Genomic DNA, 18,823 nt, shown 5'->3' with positions numbered 1-18,823 from the left:
TCATTTAGTCTTCTTTATCTTGATTAATTCTTTTTTTTTCCTTACAGTAAATTTTATAGTGATTTAATCATGTTAGTTTCCTCCTCACTGTCTACACGCGAGCAGAGTTCTGAGAGAGCACGCTTTGAAATTTTGAATGCAAAATACAGGTATGTGTTTTCATTATTTTATCTTCAATGCAATTCTTTAGTACATAAGTGAGCCACGGCTGATAATTTGTGCTCTTTTTCTTGATTTGTTACAGTTAATTAAGGTTTCATTTGCCAGTATGCTTCATATTCTGGTATATTTCTTACCAGTCCGTATATTTTAAAAACTAGATTGACTGGACAATTCAACCAGTTAACTGCGAACTGTTAGATGATCCGCTTCTACCAATACAAAAACCAACATACCAAAACAATGTCCAAACCTGGCAAAAACCAGTGATAAATAGCGTGGCTATCTAATATTTTTTAATATAAATCTACTAAGTTTTGTTGAAAATATTTGAGTAAGACATTAAGGAAAGCATGTTGGATCATTTTGTCTACAAAATGCAAAACAAGGTTCTAATATTCATCAAGGTTCTAAAATTCGCTAGGCCCTAGTTGAGCGTCAGACCAATGCCTAGGTAGGGACTAGGCGTCGCGAGGCGGATTGCCGGATTTTACGGTATCAGCATAAATTTCATAATAAATCATATTCTATAACTTCAACACAATAACATCAAATTTAAAATGAGTTCAAAATTACATGACTAATAAAATATCATAAATTTATTATACTTCTCCATAATTTTCAATAATTTGTTCTTCATCGGATACAAACTCAATATCATCATTGTGATCCTCTTCTTCTTCAGATGCAAAATCATTGGACACAAACTCAGTACGATGAAGATGAAGTTTGGTGCTAGTTGCTAGGGCAAGCCAATTAATTGATTTTCTTGTTGGACCAAAGTTTAGGGCTTATAAAACTTACACCCAATACAATAAAATGGTTACATTTCAGTTGTTTTTTTAATTGAGCTTTAAATTTAAAAGCCTAAACTAACAAAAATCACGAAAACCCAGTACTATTTCCACGGCGCCTAGATGATTCGACCGACGCCTAGGGCCGCCTAATCTCGCCTAGATGCCAAGGCCGACCAACTAGTATGTTTTTGGTGTGGTTGGCTGGCACCTAACGCCTAGACGGCTGCCTAGGCCGATTTTTAAAATACTAATATTCATAAAAGATCTTTGAATCGGCAAAACTGATCCAAACATTACTGGATCAATTCATCACACGAACAATAATAGGATAGAAATAACTAATAAGCAGATTAACTATTCTTTTAAAGAGAAATACAATAACAAACATAAATCTACAAATTTTGACCTTATGATGTTTATTCACATTGATAAACAATGTAGTTGCTTAAATTTGGATACTCTAAAGGCACCTCAATAAGTAGGACCATTTTCTTGGTTTAATCTGTCTGTACTTGGTACAGTAGGTATGATCTAGCACAGTTGTTGAGATGGGTGGAAATCGACATGATCTGCCAAAAGATATAAAAAAGGAGAAATAGAAGAAAAAACATGCTGCTCAAAGAGATCAATATCATGGCTGTTTTGGAAGCTAGGTATGCCAACAAAGTTTTAGGGGAAATCATATTATCATCAGACTCTAAGTTATCTCCTGCTCTAGTGATTACACCAAATATAAAGACGGTAACATACTGCTTGTGAGATGATGTGGATCAGGTGGATCAGGATTACTCAATGAACTATGTATTGTGATAATCAAATAACTATTTATATAGTGGAAGAATTCAACTTTTCAAGAACTAAATAAATTCATTAAAGTTCTCTATCATGTCACTTGGATTTTTTGTATCTACAAAAAGATCACTAACACCTTATGAAGATCAGATTCCTCGTATGTTTATGGAGTCACTTAGTATGACAATTTACTATTGTTGTGGCAAGCCACACAAGAGTTGATATTGTTTCAGAGTGTTAAAGCAACATTTTTCATTAGTCGCCAGTCAATTATATTATAATTTATTATGTTTTTAAGTGTTATGCTTTAGAGTGAAATTACAAGTCTGAGCAATAATACATTTAACCATAATACAGGTAAGCTGGAGTTAATTTGACAATGGAAATATGAATAATCTATTTTCTGGCAGCAGAATGGTACTAGATTGCCAACTGTAATTATAAAATGAAAGAATTAATCAATGTGCTGTCTTTAAATATTGTGAATGTGAATGCAAACCTCATATACATACTTGCAATGGAGTTTAACAATCAATTTAGGAAGAGAGATTACTATGGTTTTATTTATTCTCTGATTCCTGTAAAGTCAAGGACAAGTTGTTGAAATTGCTCGTATTTTCAGTTAATTTCATAACCATTTTCCTGAAGAAATTAGATTGATAACCTAAAGGTCATATGGGGTGATTTAATTATTTATTTTTAGCTTAGGTATCAATTTTCCTGATTTTAGTTTATTTTCCAGTGCTGTCAATCTGAACAATGGAAATTCCAGCATACATATAGATGCAGTTATTGATCCTCTAAGTCCCTCAGGACAGAAGCTTACTCCGCTTCTACATGTACTGTGGAAATGTGTTCGACCAAGCTTGAGAATAATTCTAAATCCAATTGTAAGTTTGTGGCCTTTATGTTGTGTTATATGATATTCAAGTTACTGAATTTCAGAATAAACTGTTTAACTGGAGGAATTATTTTCATTTACTTCAGCACACAAGCTTATTAATTGCTGATTAATATTTTTTTATTTGCCTTTATTTAGAAGTACTAGCTAGATATATTTTACCATAATTTCAGGTAAACAACTTGTATAGCAATATGAATGCAATGTCTAGTAGGCCTACTTTGACATTGAGATTGAAAGGCCCTAGTGTTTAGTAGGATCCAACCTTGTCAGTACTAAGCACAAAAATTGACTCATTATATGAGGGAAAGAAGGGGAGGAGACAATCAAATGTTGCCCTCATTTTATTTTTCTTGATCAACTTCCTAGTTGAGTCTCTTATAGAACTATTAAAAGGTCCTATATTAAGTTTTATTACTAATTTGATCCAAAATATCTGTGTTTATCTAGCTGAGCGGTAGCTTTGTGTTTATTTATAAATAATGGTTTAAAGAGTCAATTGTATCGGTGTGCACAATCCAAATGTGTCATTTCTGTTGTCCATCAATACTGATACAGTGCTACAGGGTAAATGTAAGAATGTTGTTTGTGTTGATAACTGACCAAAAAAAGGGTCTCTCAGTTTGTACAGTTTTGGTCATACCAAGATTGGTGACTATGTTTCTCAGAAAATATTTTCCAAGAAAATACTTTTTTGATTTTCTAATGCTTATATTTTTTAGTAAAATAATTCCTGTTCTTTATAGAGGAAGTCATTTTCCTCAAAAATAAGTCTATATTTTCCATTAACCAAAACTAATTTTTCTGTTGACCATGATTTTCAATTGCACCAAACATTTAGAAATTCAGAAATTATTTTATGTGAAACAAAGGGATTCACATGACTATCTTTTGAATCTGTCTGCTGATTGAGGAAATGAAACACTATAAGCAGAGAGTGTAAAGGAAGAAGCCAAGCATCAAACGCACCATTAACAACACCAAAAGAAATGACATTAGAGTCATAAAAACCAAGATATATCAATATGCTTCGAGTTAAATCAACCTTCAGTAGTTAACTGAGTTGAGAAAATTGTTCCAATACCAGATGTCGTAGGAGTATTATTTATTTTGTGTCTTTACAAATTATAAGGTTGTGGTCTCACTAGGATGCTAAAAGAATATATGTCCTGATTCCAAGCATTTGGTATTTGTAAAGCATAACTATTAGTTGAGAAGTTTGTTATACTTTTGTAACCTTTTTCCCTAGAATTTTAATTTAATTAACTTTTTAATTGCTATAGTTTACATTTGGAGGCAAACAAGCTGAGTATAATAAATTGTAAGATTAAACCTCATTTAAGTTGTTACACTTTGAAAGCGTGCTGAAGCTTGAAACTACACCATGCCAACATTGTAATGTTTCACCCATTGGAAACTGAACATGGGACAATATTTTACCTTGATATAGACTATATTATATGAATGAATTTGATGTAAATACTAATTAGTTGGACTCCCCGGGACCCCGCATGGCGGGAGCTTCATGCACCGGGCTGTCATTTTTTTTACTAATTAGTTGGACTTTTGTGAAATGTGTATAAATTATACTGAACATTAAATGCATCACTTTTATGATGTTGCAGAGTTCTCTTGCAGACATCCCTTTGAAGAACTACTATCGGTTTGTAGTCCCTTCATTGGATGATTTTAGTGCCGTTGATTATTCAGTAAATGGTCCCAAAGCATTCTTTTCTAATATGCCGATGTCGAAAACCCTCACAATGAACCTTGATGTTCCTGAGCCATGGCTTGTTGAGCCAGTTGTTGCCATGTACGTTGCTTGCTTGCAAAAACCTTTAGGAGCTTTTCTATACCTTTTTACCTTTACCAATCCACATGGTCATATATTGCCGCTTCATATTTTATCTGATACATCATCTGTTCATTTTCCTTAGTCATGACTTGGACAATATTCTGCTGGAAAACTTGGGTGATTTGAGGACATTACAGGCTGTGTTTGAACTTGAAGCTCTCATTCTGACTGGTATAATTTTTTTCTGCATCTCATTAGTTATTTATGGGTATCAAGGTAAAATATAATTGATTTTATTGTAGGCCATTGTTCTGAAAAGGACCATGATCCACCTCGAGGGCTTCAGTTGATACTTGGTACCAAGAGAGTGCCCCACTTGGTAGATACACTCGTTATGGCCAACTTAGGGTACTGGCAAATGAAAGTTTCTCCTGGGGTATGGTATCTACAGCTTGCTCCTGGTCGAAGTGCAGACCTATATGTGCTGAAAGAAAATGGAGATGAAAGCTCATCTGCACTACTTATTACAATAAATGATTTGAGGGGTAAAGTCGTACACTTGGGGGTAGCTAAGAAAAGAGGGAAGGAGCATGAGGAGCTTTTGAGTGCTTCTGATGATCACATGGAACAGAAGAGAAAAGTATTTGGTTTCTTAATCAACCTCAAGTTTCTTCTTTAACAATGAACATTATTAGTATTCATTTCTTTTGTCATATATGCAGGATGATGAAAATAAATGGAATGCAAATATATTAAAATGGGCAACTGGATTTATTGGCAGTGGTGGATTACCAAGGAGGAAGGACGAGATTAGACCTGTAAGTTATCTTTTCTACAAAGTTTCTCTGAGTTACAGGTTACAACTGTTTTCTTGCCAAGTTTTCAGGGGTTTCCTGATGTTGTATTGTATCTTGCTTGAGGATTGTTCAATGCAGCATACTAGAGTCTCATTTTTCATGGCATTTATACTGTTAGTTATTTGCTAGATCTTATACTAATTTCTCAGTAAATTCTGGTGGATATTTTCTTACCCAAGCTTGATGCACTTGAGCATCAACACGAGCATCAACACCATGTATCTCAACATTTTTTATAAATTTTTATCTGCATGTTTTCTCTTTGGTATAGTGTCCATCACTGCAGTAATAAATTGATTGCATTTCTTAGCATTTGGTTGGGCAAGACAAATAATTGGGATGCTCCCAAATACTATTATCAAAAAGCAATTCTTCTCTCTGTTTTTTTTGTACATAGCTGGCCTTTTTTTTCTTGATACACCTGTCCTTTCCCTTCCAAATATCTTAGCTCTGAACTAATATTATGAAGTCTTTTTTATTCTAAGGTCTTCCTTCACTTTCTCTCACACCATTGCTCGTTATTAACTCACCTCTTAAGGCTCTAATTACAAGAATGAAGTATGATGTACCAAGTAATATTTAATGGCTCTACAGAAAAGCATCTATGCCTGTCATTTTATATGCTATTTTAGTTGGTTGAAAGTATTTTTGCAATTCATACAATTACCATATAATTGTGCCAGTTATTGGTGCAGAGTAGTAGGAACCAGTGGAAGAGGGAAAATAAGAGAATTGGTGAGAATGAGACAGAAGTGTTTGGAAGAAAGAACTATGTTTCCAAATTACCTATCTGAATTTAGAAGCTATAGAGGCTTAAGGCTTGTGAACCATAGATAATATAATTTTATGTTTAACTAAATTCCTATTCACTCTCACTTGCAAAACCTTGTCCCTAGCTGGATTTAAGATACAATGTTTATCTGATAAATATTATCTAGGGACATAGATATAGTTGGCATACCAACATTGGAGTGTTAGGATGACTTATTAAGGCCTTTTCCCATTTATTTTTTGCTTGTTCATGGCAAAATTTTCTGGTCATATTCCGGAGCAAGCATCTGTATAGTGTGATAGTGTTAAGAACATAGACTAATTTTACTAGAATGTGTTAATTCTAGAGAAAATTTATTATATTGTCATATCTTGATAAGAAAAACTTATTGATTTATATTGTATTTATAGGATGCATGATAAAACCCTAAATCTAAAACATTAAATCTGGAACTAAACCCATTACATCAATAACCTTATAATCTGAATACCTTTAATTCTCCATAAGTTGTAGCATAGATTCTATGTTTTTCCTCTTTGTTTCATAAACTAGATAATGTGGATTAATGCATGTCCATAGTGAAATTTAACAAGCATAATATCCTCGTGTCAGTGAAATTAAACTTTAGCGGAGCACACCGGTACCATCCCTTCAATCTCAGGTTAGCACATTGATAAAGAGAAAGTACAATGAGAAAACGGATGAAGTAAAATCAGAACAAAGATAGATACAATAACAACTAATAGATTGAAGAAAGAGAAAAAAGTAAAGCACATGAGGGTTTTGGAGAAAAATTGGATAACACAATTCAAATCTTTGCAAGAATAGCAAACTGAGAACAAAAATGTTTCCTTCAAAATAAAAATCGTGCAAGAAGGTAACTTATTGTTCAGCCAACAGAAATGTTTCCTTCAAAAGAAAAATAGTGCAAGAAGGTAACTTATTGTTCAGTTCTTCACTGGATTAGATGACAGTGCATATCCGATACATAACTAGAATAGAGATGATTTCCAAAGTATTACAATAAATCAGTAGAATAAGATGAAGTTGGGTATAATGCACTTTTAGATTTGGATAGTAGCTAAAGAGGATTGGCATGATGCTAGAAGAGGATCAACAACAAGAAGAGGCTGTTGTGAGGCAAGAAAAGTCATCTTAGTTTGGCTGCTAAGAAAGAAGATGAGGATAACCAAGACTAAGTTAAAAGTAGTGAACTACTATGTACTGCTCATATGCAGGCTCAGGAGCAGATGAATAGGAATGAATTGGTAGCTAAAGAAGAGATTGCGCTGAACTGAGGAAGGAGCAGGGACAAGCAAGGCACGAGAGAAAATATATTGGTTATTGCAGTGGGAGAGGGATCGTTGAAGCAAAGAACTTAACGAGGAGAAACCACCTAGGTTGCGGTAGAGAGTAGACAGGTTGCTAGAGGTCAGTGGTGATCAGATGTAGCGCATCCTCTGACTTATTGTAAGAGCCAGCAAATTTCTGTGTATGAATGTAGTTTGCAGGAAAGTCCAGAATACAAAAACACTAGATGTTCTTAAGCTTCATCACCATAGAGTAAGAAAGAAGAGACACTTGCAAACTTTTGTAATTATGAAATAATGTTTCTGCTTGTATCATTGTGCAGGCAGAGAAGGCAGACCTTCATCTCCCTCATAGGAGGCATTATGGCTTGTTACTCTGAAGCGTGGATTAGAAAAAGGACGGACTGCACGAGAGTCAAGATCCTTTCTCCTGTTTACATATAAAAAAAAATAACTGATGGACGGATTTCAAATCGTTGATTATTTTTATCCCTTTTTTTGTCCCCTCGAAATCGGACAGAAACCAGAGGTGAGATAATCTCCTTCACGCCACTGCGTGCAACCTCAAGATCTCCATCGCCTTCTCCTTGGACTTCTCGCCGAAGCACTCCACCTGCAACACCAAGCCAACTTCCCCATTGCCAGAGTCTGCCTTGCTTGTCCTGGTCTAGTTGGTGATGGTTGTCGTCCTAATCCTTGGCCTGGTCTTGCTCCCCTACTTTGTCTGCATGTGCGTGGCTCTGCTTGTTGCCTTCATCAGGGCTTTAGCCGTGTGCCTACGCATCTGCATCGCGGCAGCTGGAAAATTGATCTGGGCTCTTGGAGTCGGAGTTAGGGAGTGCGCGAGAGGAGCATGGAAGATGGTCATGTCATGCTGCAGGAGATCAGCACTGTTGTGGAAGATGATGAAGATGCCCAGAAGACCGGGCATGCACATTCCACGGGTCTCCTTCTAGGCTGATACCAAGGCTTACTTCATCATCCTTTGGGTGAGTGGTGCGGCGGGTAGAATGAGATAATCGGCGGCCGGTGTCCGGTAGAAAAGCCCCAACCTCAACACCGATCATCTCCCTCTTCGTCTTCTTCCTTCCAGCGGTCCTTTCCCTCCCATCTTTTTTTGTTTCCTTCTTTTATCTGTTTTCCTTCGTCTTTCTCTTCCCTTCCTGTGAGGATAGTTTTCCACCGTTGATTTCTTTCCGTTCTTCATCCGTGCTTTGGATTAAACAGAGCATTATGCTTCTGTGAGGGAGAAGAGTCCTTGGGGTTTAGAAGTGCTCATTGAAGATAGAGGCATTTATGCTTTTGTGTTTTTGAATGGTTTCAACAAGCTTTTATGAGTTTGGTTTCATGCTTGTCTATGAGAAAAGCTCAGTCTATTGAGATTACTAACCCTATATCCATGTCAGCTGAGGTCAGACTGAATTTGTGAAGCTCAACTTTATGAATACGTGCTGGTCTCTTTTTTCTTTTTGAGCTTCACTGAGCTTCTTCAGTGAACCTGTTTGAGTTGCGCACTCATATAAAGAATTATGATTGAAGATAAAATGAAAACCTAGTCTCCTACTGCTAATCTTAAGAGTTTCCTCCAATGATGTCATTACTGGATAAATTTAACTTTTTGAATGAGTACCGACTAGTATCTTTGTTCAACCATCAATATAGACAATGCCCAACAATTTAAATCTGCAGAGATGATGCTTCATGATCACTGTTTCTCTAATTTTTTTGTTTTATGTATCTCCTCTACCTGATACTTTCTTATAAGCCTGTGGCTTTGTTGAGTTCACTGGTTTTAGTATAAATTCTATTTCCACCACCCAAGTAATAAGCAATAAGTTCATAACCCTTGAATTTTCTCAGGATCACAAGCATGGTGGAAGACAAGGAGAAACAATCAATATATTCTCAGTTGCTTCAGGACATCTGTGAGTAATGCCTCTGTTGTTCCATTATCGTTGAAAAGAAAAATGTTTTGTCAAACTGTGTCTTACTATTATGGTCTGTCAGTTGCTCTTGCAGATTTTAGCTACTCCTTAATGTTTCTGCTAGTTTATTTCTTTTCTAAAACACATCTTTTGATATCAGCTCTCTACTGGGTTTATGAGATATTGTTTCCATGCTTCCATGTAGATTGAGTTTATTATTAAAATAATTGATGCTGATCATGGAAGAAACTTTAAAAGACTGTCTTAATCATTATCTTTGTTCAAGTTTAATTGCCAAATTTAGTATTTAGTTTGATTGTTTTAATGAACTAAACTGAAATATTTGAAAACCACAAATCCGTGCATGCTAGTATTCTGTTAGATTCTCTATTTTTTCTATGTTATTGACATCTCATTAATAACTATGTTGAGGTATCATTTATTGTCGTTGACATGTCAAAAATTCAATCTTAATTATATCTAACTGGACTCAAAATCCACTGGTTGTCCATCAAGAATCATTAGCAAAGAATCTATTCAAAATGGAGCTTACGTTTAATTAGCTTCTGAATGTTTGACACACGTGCATGTGGTTTTGCCGCACGATAATTTATGCCTTTTCTGAAATAAATAGCTATGTATTAGAGGACTACTGGCATGCATGACATGATTATTGCCTTGTGGTTCTTCCTTGCAATTTGTCCTTAACATGCTCTACTTGAAACCCTTCTTTCTTGTGACTGCATCGGCACGATGAGTTCTTTGCCATTCTTGTGATAACTTCCTCCACACAATACTTTAAACCCTTCTTCGGCATGCAACTATTCTATCCAGATAAGCACTGAAACATTTGCCAAAATGGCACACAACTGTTTCGTCCAGCTGGGGACTGAAGCCTTGTCTCAGAATGAGATTTTTAAACCTTGGTTACTAGTATACTTCCTATTTGACTATTGCAATTTCTGTCCTTCCTAGTGCTTGTTCTACTTTCTTTTGTAACAACTAGATTGTGTGATTATTGAGTGCCATCCAAGAGCTTTAAGCAAATATTTCTTTCTGAAGTATACTGTCTCTTTGTCATTAGAAAATTCTTTCTGAATGTAAATGAGCTCTCTTTTTTTGTTACTTTCACTAAGCATCTAAAGACTTGTTTGTCAGTGGTTCATGCCAAGCTGCATAAGGTCGATAAAGATTAGCAATGTTACATTTCTTACCCTTTGGCAAATCCCTTCTATTTGGAAGAAGCTTTGCTAGTTACTTGAGATAAAAGAATCTATTATAGTAGCCTAAAAATATCACCTTTTTGTAGGTATGAGCGCTTCCTGAAGATTATGATATTGAGTGTTCTCAAGAACACTCAAAGACCAGTAAAATTTTGGTTTATTAAAAACTATCTTTCTCCTCAATTTAAGGTATGTTTGTACTGTTTTCTTTTTTTGTTTCTTTTTTTTCTAACTTCTACCCTTCTGACCTTATAGAGCCTTGCATAATTGAATCTTCTATACTGATAATTAATATCATTTCTTATACAGGATGTCATACCTCACATGGCTCAAGAGTATGGGTTCCAATATGAACTCATCACGTACAAGTGGCCAACATGGCTGCATAAACAGAAAGAGAAGCAACGGATTATCTGGGCCTACAAAATCTTATTTCTTGATGTTATTTTTCCACTTTCACTTAAAAAGGTACTTGTATAAGTCATGGTATCTACAATATTGACTCAAGTTGTGCTTATATTCGTAGGGAATAATCCCACTCTAAGTAAACTTCATCTTCCTATGGTATTTCCATCCAGGTAATTTTTGTGGATGCAGATCAAGTTGTAAGAGCAGATATGGGAGATCTCTATGACATGGATCTAAAAGGAAGACCTCTTGCATATACACCATTTTGTGACAATAACAAAGAGATGGATGGCTATCGCTTCTGGAGACAAGTTCGTTCTTTTATTTTATTTGCCTAGCTGTTTATATCTCAAACAGTGTTCTTGCTAGATTATTTTCTTAGGGATGCACAACATCTAACTTTTTATTTTTAAAAATTTTGTTGTTAAGGGTTTTTGGAGGGACCATTTACGTGGAAAACCTTATCATATTAGGTAAAGTAATTTTTTATGGCCTTTGCCAATGAATCCTGCTGTGAGAATCCTACTTATTCTATTTTTCTTTGATTAATGATGTTCCAACAGTGCTTTATATGTTGTTGATTTGATGAAATTGCGACAAACTGCTGCTGGAGATACCCTAAGGGTTTACTATGAAACTCTTAGCAAAGATCCAAACAGTCTTTCTAATCTTGACCAGGTAATCATTTATGTTATCTTTTCATTTATTAGATTTGAGCCTTGGTTTTATGTAAAATAGAAAGTTGTCATATTGGCATCAAATTTGTTTTGACCTGTCACTTTGTCCATTCTCCAATTCTTTTCTAAAGCATCTTAGTCTTTTCAGTAATGCATTGAGGAGGCTAAATTTTACAGTTCCTATTTATGTTTTTCGTGCCACTACAACATTAGATTTAGTCACCTCCAGTTTCCCTACTCATCTTCCGAGAACAGTGCTAGAGACCGACTGTCATTACATTAAAGTAGATAGAACAAAGAACATGGTAGATGTGTAAAATCATGGTAAATTTAACTCAATCATCCTAAGTTGTTTGGAAATATGACAACCAATTGGTTGGTAAAATTTAAGACTTTTATTGTAAAACCAAATTTTCATGATAATCAACAAGTTAGATCATTTATTCTGACTATTTGAACTTATCTGATTCCACCATTGGGTCTACTGGGGATGATACTAACAAATAAACTTGGCAAAGTGAACCTTTCAAACCCCACTTCATTTTCCTGATGATTTCTTCATATATCTTCCTCTATCTATCATTCCATCAGTAATTTAAACTTGTTTCATGATTCTGTTTTTGCTTGTGCATCTTTACTAGAATGACCTATACTTGCCTGGTGCTATATTTAAATTTCATTTTTTCGTAAATTTAGCATTTTCCTTCTTTCTCCATAACACCAATTGGACTTTGTTTCCCACCACACTTGCAATATAAAGAAATTATCCAAACCCTTGTTAAATTTCCAAATCAGGCCTTTTTCCCGGTATTACCATGTCAGACCCTTCCATTTTTGTTGGACCGAAATTCTCATCACTGTATATGGAATTGTTTTACTGAACAACTTGACTACTGCAATAATTCATTTTTAAAAATTAACATAAATATTTATTTAATTATTTGCTATTTTCCTTTTTAAAAGAAATAAATTGAAGCTGAATATTTACAATTTCATTCGATGAATCTGTTCTACCAAACATCTTGATAAAAGAAAATTAGCTAATTTTTATGTTCTAAAATTAAAATAAATTACCTATAAAATTAAATGGAAAATTTTCTCTTTTTGTTATTGTGTTGTATTATTTCAGTTCATTAATTGTTTCTTCAAACAACTTGAGAGTGTCACTCTATTTGTCAAGTTGTAAGATAAAACAACTTATTTGGATGGAATACTCCAAGTTCAGTCCATCAAGCTATTTGACCAAATTGCTTGATGGAATGGAAATAGTTAACTTGCCTTTTTAAAGTTGAAAAAAACATACCTTTAAAATTATGACCGTTTGCCTTTTTTACATATGCTATTGTGAACTTCTTCAAGTTTTTTAGCGAAACAGTGGATGCCATTTTAAGTTTAAGAAATGGGAGGAACTTGATTTGGGCATTTCAGAATGGCTTGATTTATGCAATTCTCAACATTAGTGACTTGATTTGGGTAATTGCTCTACAATAGATATTAGCCTTGTGTCACTTTCTCAAGTGATTGGTTCGTAAATCATAGCCGTGCATTTTACTTTAGTATCCTCTTATTCAATTATGCATATTCTAGTTAGAAATTTATATTTCATAATTTTAGATCTGGAAAATCTGAATACGACATGTGCCACGAGTTTTATATTTTTCTTGTTTGTATGTTTGATGTCATAATAATTTAACTGCCAACTAAGCATCACTTACTGGCAATTCAGGATCTTCCAAACTATGCCCAGCACACTGTGCCTATATTTTCTCTTCCCCAAGAATGGCTTTGGTGTGAATCTTGGTGCGGAAATTCAACTAAGGCAAGAGCAAAGACCATCGACCTCTGTAATAATCCAATGACCAAAGAGCCAAAGCTACAGGTTAGAAATGTTCCGAACTTTAAACTTTTCAGGTCCAACTCATTTTTCATTTATAAATCTTCATCACCTACAGGGAGCTAAGAGGATTGTTCCCGAGTGGGTTGATTTGGATGCGGAGGCGAGACTTGTGACTGCAAGAATTTTAGGTGAAGAAGTTGAGTCAAGTGAAACCGTTACCCCGCCGTCGTCATTGCCTGATACTTCACAGAGCAATCATCAAAAAGATGAGTTGTAATTGGGTTGGTAATGCTCTGTGATTTGATAGGATAACCAGCAGGGGAACATGCCCATGAATGAAGCAATAGTATTGAGATCAACTAGAGTTGGAAACTGCAAGAACTAGTACTCGTCTCCTGCCATTGATTTACCACTCTGATATATCTCGTATTTAATTATTCTGTAGCTAATTAATCACATCAGAAACTGTCCATTAAGCCATCATAAAAATTTTGACATTGCCTTCAACCTCAAAGTCGAGGATATTGTAAAAGGTTGGTATTCAAATGAGATTATATATATATATATATATTTTGCATTTTCAACAATTGGTTGATAGATATCATGTGTGATTTTCAACAATTGGGATTCATTCGTATAAATTGGCCTCACATTCACAAACTTCTGGAGGAAGTTCATTATCGAAACTCACCATTTAAAAAGTAAATTGTGCTGTATATGAAACAATTTATAGTACTAAAATGAACACTAAACGATCATAGCAGTGATTATCCATGGATCAAAATTACTACTGGTATCACTAGACTGATGTCAATGAGCCTATCCCATCCATTTCGCTAATACAAAAGAACAGCAAATAATAGATCAGGATCTTGATCAAAGGCAAGGGAGCTATTGATACACAGAATGAAGAGAGAAGGTTCACCAAAGGTATGGTTTATGCAACAAGTTATCGTTTTGAAGATGTAAATTTTCACTTATTTTTGTTTTACATTACTTTCCTTTTCATGCTCGGTTATGCCTATATGTCGTTAAGAGCTCTATCGTCGAAGGTGAACCATAACCAACTTCCCAAAATGTCCTAAATTGATTCTAATTGCGTACGCTCCACCAGCCAACTTTATTCCATGTTTGGAGATCAGATCCTCTGGTGACTCCAAATTTCCAGAACTGTCAATGTTAGATGCTCCATTCACTAATTAAAACTATCACTGGTCACTTTGATTAAGTGCCTGCAGAATAACATTCTGAACGGGAATCCATTAATTCTTTGACCCCTTAAACTAGTTAATTATCTTCAACCTTTCGGCCCCATTAATTGCTACTCATCCCCGAATCACTTGGCTCAGAAGCCTCTCCATTACAAGAGAGGCCAAGTGATATTTAAAAGAAGATGATTCTTATTATCGAACAATATTTTACCTTAATGAAGCTTACCTTACAATCTAAATATTAAATTCATACAAGATTAGGTACGAGGGAACAAATTCATAGTGGAGTGTTTGGCTAAGAACAATGGCGATGGTGAAACCTGATTAGATTTTTTAAAATAATAATAATAATAATAATAATAATAATAATAATAATTATAATAATAATGAAGCGGGATTCAAGTAAACATGTTGCCAATTAGTGATGCGTGGAGCCTACGAGAAAGGTGAAATAAAACTGATTAATGTGTCTCCTCATTTCTGTTGCTTTTTGTGTTGCGCCGCAATTTCGGTACGACGGTAAACGAATCAAATGTCTAGAAGTTTGGTGTTTTAGTAAGAGCTTGACTATATTAAATTTAATAACTAATTAAATAAATTTAAAATTATAAAATTTTAAATAACCAAACTAATGGTATAACAGTTATTAAATATTTAAGAGTCAAATTATAATTGTGGTATATTGTAGAAATTTTTTCGGCAATTTATCAAAAGGCGCACTTAAAAATCTAAATTTATCAAAAGACGTACACTACTTTGGTATTTACCAAAGAGCACACTTTTTTAAAAGCATTTCCTATTTTACCCTCCTGATAATTTGACTTTTCCTATTGTTTTCTTCTTCACGAAAAGGTGCCGACGCGAAGCAAGCCGTCGCGCCGAGGGAGTTGGATCGGCTTCGCGGGCCTCGCTTGGGAGCTCCTCATTGTCGGATCCCTCGCATTGAATCTGGTAGCCATCGCTCTGTTCGCCTCGCCCTCGCTGGACGAGGGCGGCGCGCCTCCTCTGGATTTCGACGCCGAAGCCTCCGTGGCGGCTTCGGCGGCCCTCGTCGGGTCGAAGCATTCCGAGGGCCGGGACGAGGAGATCAGCGTGTCTTCCACCTCCGGCTCCCGCCCCACCTCCAAGGATGCCGTGATTAATCTTGACCAGTGAGTGTTCTCATCGCCGCTCCTACTTTTCTCGATCAATTATTCGAATCCAATCGCCCGATGAAAGATAAGAAATGCTGCCGATCTTTCCCCCTTTGCTTCTTTCCGTTCCATCAAAATCTCTCTAGCACGAATTGTTTTGCCGTACATGAATCTAAATGATTACAAATCTAAACAATAAAAAACGATAAAAGCAATAAAAGATTATGAATCAAGATTCATCGTCATCTTCTGATCACAGTCGCTGGAAGAGCATGACTCGAAGTTCAAAAAGAAGAAGCGCAGCGGGACTTGACTTCCGCGAAATTAGAACGATGGTGGTCGTATTGAATCGTACAGAGATGACAGCAATATTTCAATCAGTCGCTTTTCCGACCCATCTGATGCTATGATTAGATAGATAAACTAACTCCTTATTTCCTTATACATAATCTTAAGTTCAAATAGCTGTAAAAATCTTCACTTTTCTTCTGCTATATTTACTCTGCTGTTTTACTGAGGAATGATTCCTCAGCGGAGATCCAACCATGTACGAATCCTTCTGGAAGAGGATGGGCCACCGGGGGGACATCACCATCGCTGGGTGGCAGGGCATCAGCTATTTCTCAGACGTTACCAACTTGTGCTGGTTCCTCGAACCAGAGTTTGATCATGAGATTCGTCGCCTCCATCGCCTCGTAGGCAACGCTGTAGCTGATGGCCACTTCGTAGTCGTTGGGACAGGTTCAACGCAGCTCTTTCAAGCTGCCCTGTATGCTTTATCTCCTCCTGATACTCCACATCCACTTAGTGTTGTTTCTGCAGCTCCATACTACTCAGTAAGTTCCATTACATGCAATGCATCAAGCCAATTCTCAAGCTTTCTAGATTCGTTTCCATTGTGCTTATTATAATTTCAACCATCATGAGGATTGTGATAGTTCCTTTTCTTAATGGGTCAATGTCTCCATCAATTAATTCCTTGGTATTGACTAATTAGATAGTGGTCCCTTAGAAGCAGACATCTTTAATTGTTGATTGCATGTGATGTTTAGTGTTGTAGACTATTCATGCATCTGTTGCAACTCTGTTTTCAGTTGGTGCCCCATGTTGTCTCATATCTCTTCGATTATGTATCTGTCAGATTTTATCTCTCTTGAAGGTGACCAACTTTTATAGTGCATATTGGACTTTTATGCTTCACATAGTTAAGTTTTATTTTGGGATTGTAATCAAATTGACATATAGCCACTGAATCTACATAGTAAGACCTCTGTCAATTTACTGCTGTCTCAATGCATATACATTATGAGTTATCTTCAGTTGTTTCAGTTATTCTACTAATTTTAAGGAGCATAGATTGGCTCCGGATATGTTGTAAGCGACGATGATAATTGCAGTCGTATCCAGCCGTCACGGACTACCTTAGGTCAGGGCTTTATCGGTGGGCTGGTGATGCATCAGCATTCAAAGGCAATATTTACATAGAGTTAGTATGCTCCCCTAACAACCCTGATGGCTCCATTAGAGAAGCAGTTCTGAAGTCTGAGAATGGAACGATAATTCATGACTTGGCATACTATTGGCCACAGTACACCCCCATAACTCATGCAGAAGACCATGATATCATGCTATTTACTGTCTCAAAAACAACAGGCCATGCTGGAAGTCGACTTGGGTAAACTTCTTTCCTTCAGCTTGTCTCTCTTACACTATAAGTTGATTAATAAAGGTTTGAGCAATGATTGTCAGGTGGGCTTTAGTGAAAGACAAGGATGTTGCTAAGAGAATGATCAAGTTTGTTGAGCTGAATAGCATTGGAGTTTCAAAGGATTCACAATTTCGGGCAGCTAAGATACTCAAGGCCATCTCAGATGGTTATGAACTTCCAAATCCAAAGAACAAGTACAAACTCTTCGATTTTGGTCATCTACTTATGTCCGTGAGATGGAAGAGGTTGCGAGAAGCTGTGAAGGTCTCAGGCATCTTTAGTTTACCTGAGTTCCAGTCATCCTATTGTACTTTCACAGGGAAGAGGACTGAAACATATCCAGGTAATCCTAGTGCTAAACATGACTATTTCTAGAGATTTTTACACATGAGCCATAGGGATGGATGGATATTTCTCCACTTAAGAGTATTTGAGTTCTAGTACGAAGGAGTTAGATGAAGAGGTCAACTTTCAGAGAGTTGAAGTAGGATTCCTGCTTAATATCCTGACTTGTTATCTATTTATATCTTAATCATACTTTCTCATTCATTTCATGTTATTGAAATTCACCTAATCTTTTGTCTCATTCGTTGTTGTAGCTTTTGCCTGGCTCAAATGTGAAAAGGAAGGAGTAGAAGACTGTGAGAACTTCTTAAGGAGTCACAAAATCCTGTCTCGGAACGGCAAGCATTTTGGTGCGGCCCGTAAGTTTGTTAGGATTAGCATGTTGGAACGCGATGAAACATTTGAACTCTTCATAGAGCGGCTTTCTTCTCTCACTTAAGGGATCATTTCATATAAATAAGATTTCTGCTCTTTTTCCAACTTTGCTTTTTGATTGATGGAAAAAAAAATCCTTTATATTCAGTAGTTGAATTTATTGTAATCTTACACTACTGGTGACCCACAGTTGACCTAAGAACAAAGATTCCCTAAACTTGCTGTCATCCAAGTGCTCCAATTTGTGGGATCCTGATCAAAGATTCTGTCATTCTAACATTCAAGTCAATCATTCACAATGATCAATCATCCACTTCTGCACTGGTCTATGATCATCCCATTTGGTTGTCCATTTCAGTAATGATTAAAGAGGGTAGCAACAAGAGGATATGGACGCTGGAAGGTATGGGCATTAGCAAATGGCTGCTATGGCTGGTTGAGGACCACCCTAAATTTCTCAAGCCTTTTCAGCTTTCATTAGAAGAGTAAAATCTTAACACAAACAGAACTTCAAGATTTGACAGTTCCTAACATGGTGGCAACATCATAATGGACCAATTCCTTTTATCTTTGACCAAAATGGGTAACAAATGTTCTC

General features: G+C 36.0%; 2 protein-coding genes across 2 annotated transcripts in view; both read left to right on the top strand.

Moving 5' to 3' along the window:
* Positions 1-14,040, top strand: part of LOC122055621 (UDP-glucose:glycoprotein glucosyltransferase-like) — a 34,907-nt gene extending 20,867 nt beyond the window's left edge. The window contains exons 23-36 of the mRNA XM_042617143.1: positions 48-149; positions 2,491-2,638; positions 4,275-4,462; positions 4,587-4,675; positions 4,747-5,084; positions 5,167-5,262; positions 9,244-9,308; positions 10,618-10,720; positions 10,841-10,999; positions 11,110-11,250; positions 11,369-11,412; positions 11,503-11,617; positions 13,343-13,495; positions 13,569-14,040. Of these exons, the coding sequence (XP_042473077.1) occupies positions 48-149; positions 2,491-2,638; positions 4,275-4,462; positions 4,587-4,675; positions 4,747-5,084; positions 5,167-5,262; positions 9,244-9,308; positions 10,618-10,720; positions 10,841-10,999; positions 11,110-11,250; positions 11,369-11,412; positions 11,503-11,617; positions 13,343-13,495; positions 13,569-13,730 (1,903 nt within the window). The 3' untranslated portion in view covers positions 13,731-14,040. The remainder of the gene's footprint in view (positions 1-47; positions 150-2,490; positions 2,639-4,274; positions 4,463-4,586; positions 4,676-4,746; positions 5,085-5,166; positions 5,263-9,243; positions 9,309-10,617; positions 10,721-10,840; positions 11,000-11,109; positions 11,251-11,368; positions 11,413-11,502; positions 11,618-13,342; positions 13,496-13,568) is intronic.
* Positions 14,041-15,507: 1,467 nt separating this feature from the next.
* LOC121967980 (tryptophan aminotransferase-related protein 1-like) lies at positions 15,508-18,341 on the top strand (the record flags this gene model as incomplete). Its single annotated transcript, XM_042518509.1, has 5 exons — positions 15,508-15,815; positions 16,330-16,633; positions 17,195-17,472; positions 17,547-17,848; positions 18,105-18,341. Coding segments are annotated over 5 exons (1,377 nt in total), but the record flags the coding sequence as incomplete, so codon positions are not given.
* Between the last annotated feature and the right edge of the window lie 482 nt (positions 18,342-18,823).

The sequence above is a fragment of the Zingiber officinale genome, chromosome 3B (assembly GCF_018446385.1).
Source record: "Zingiber officinale cultivar Zhangliang chromosome 3B, Zo_v1.1, whole genome shotgun sequence".
Taxonomy (NCBI): Eukaryota; Viridiplantae; Streptophyta; class Magnoliopsida; order Zingiberales; family Zingiberaceae; genus Zingiber; species Zingiber officinale.
This window is presented reverse-complemented; position numbering and strand designations above follow the sequence as displayed.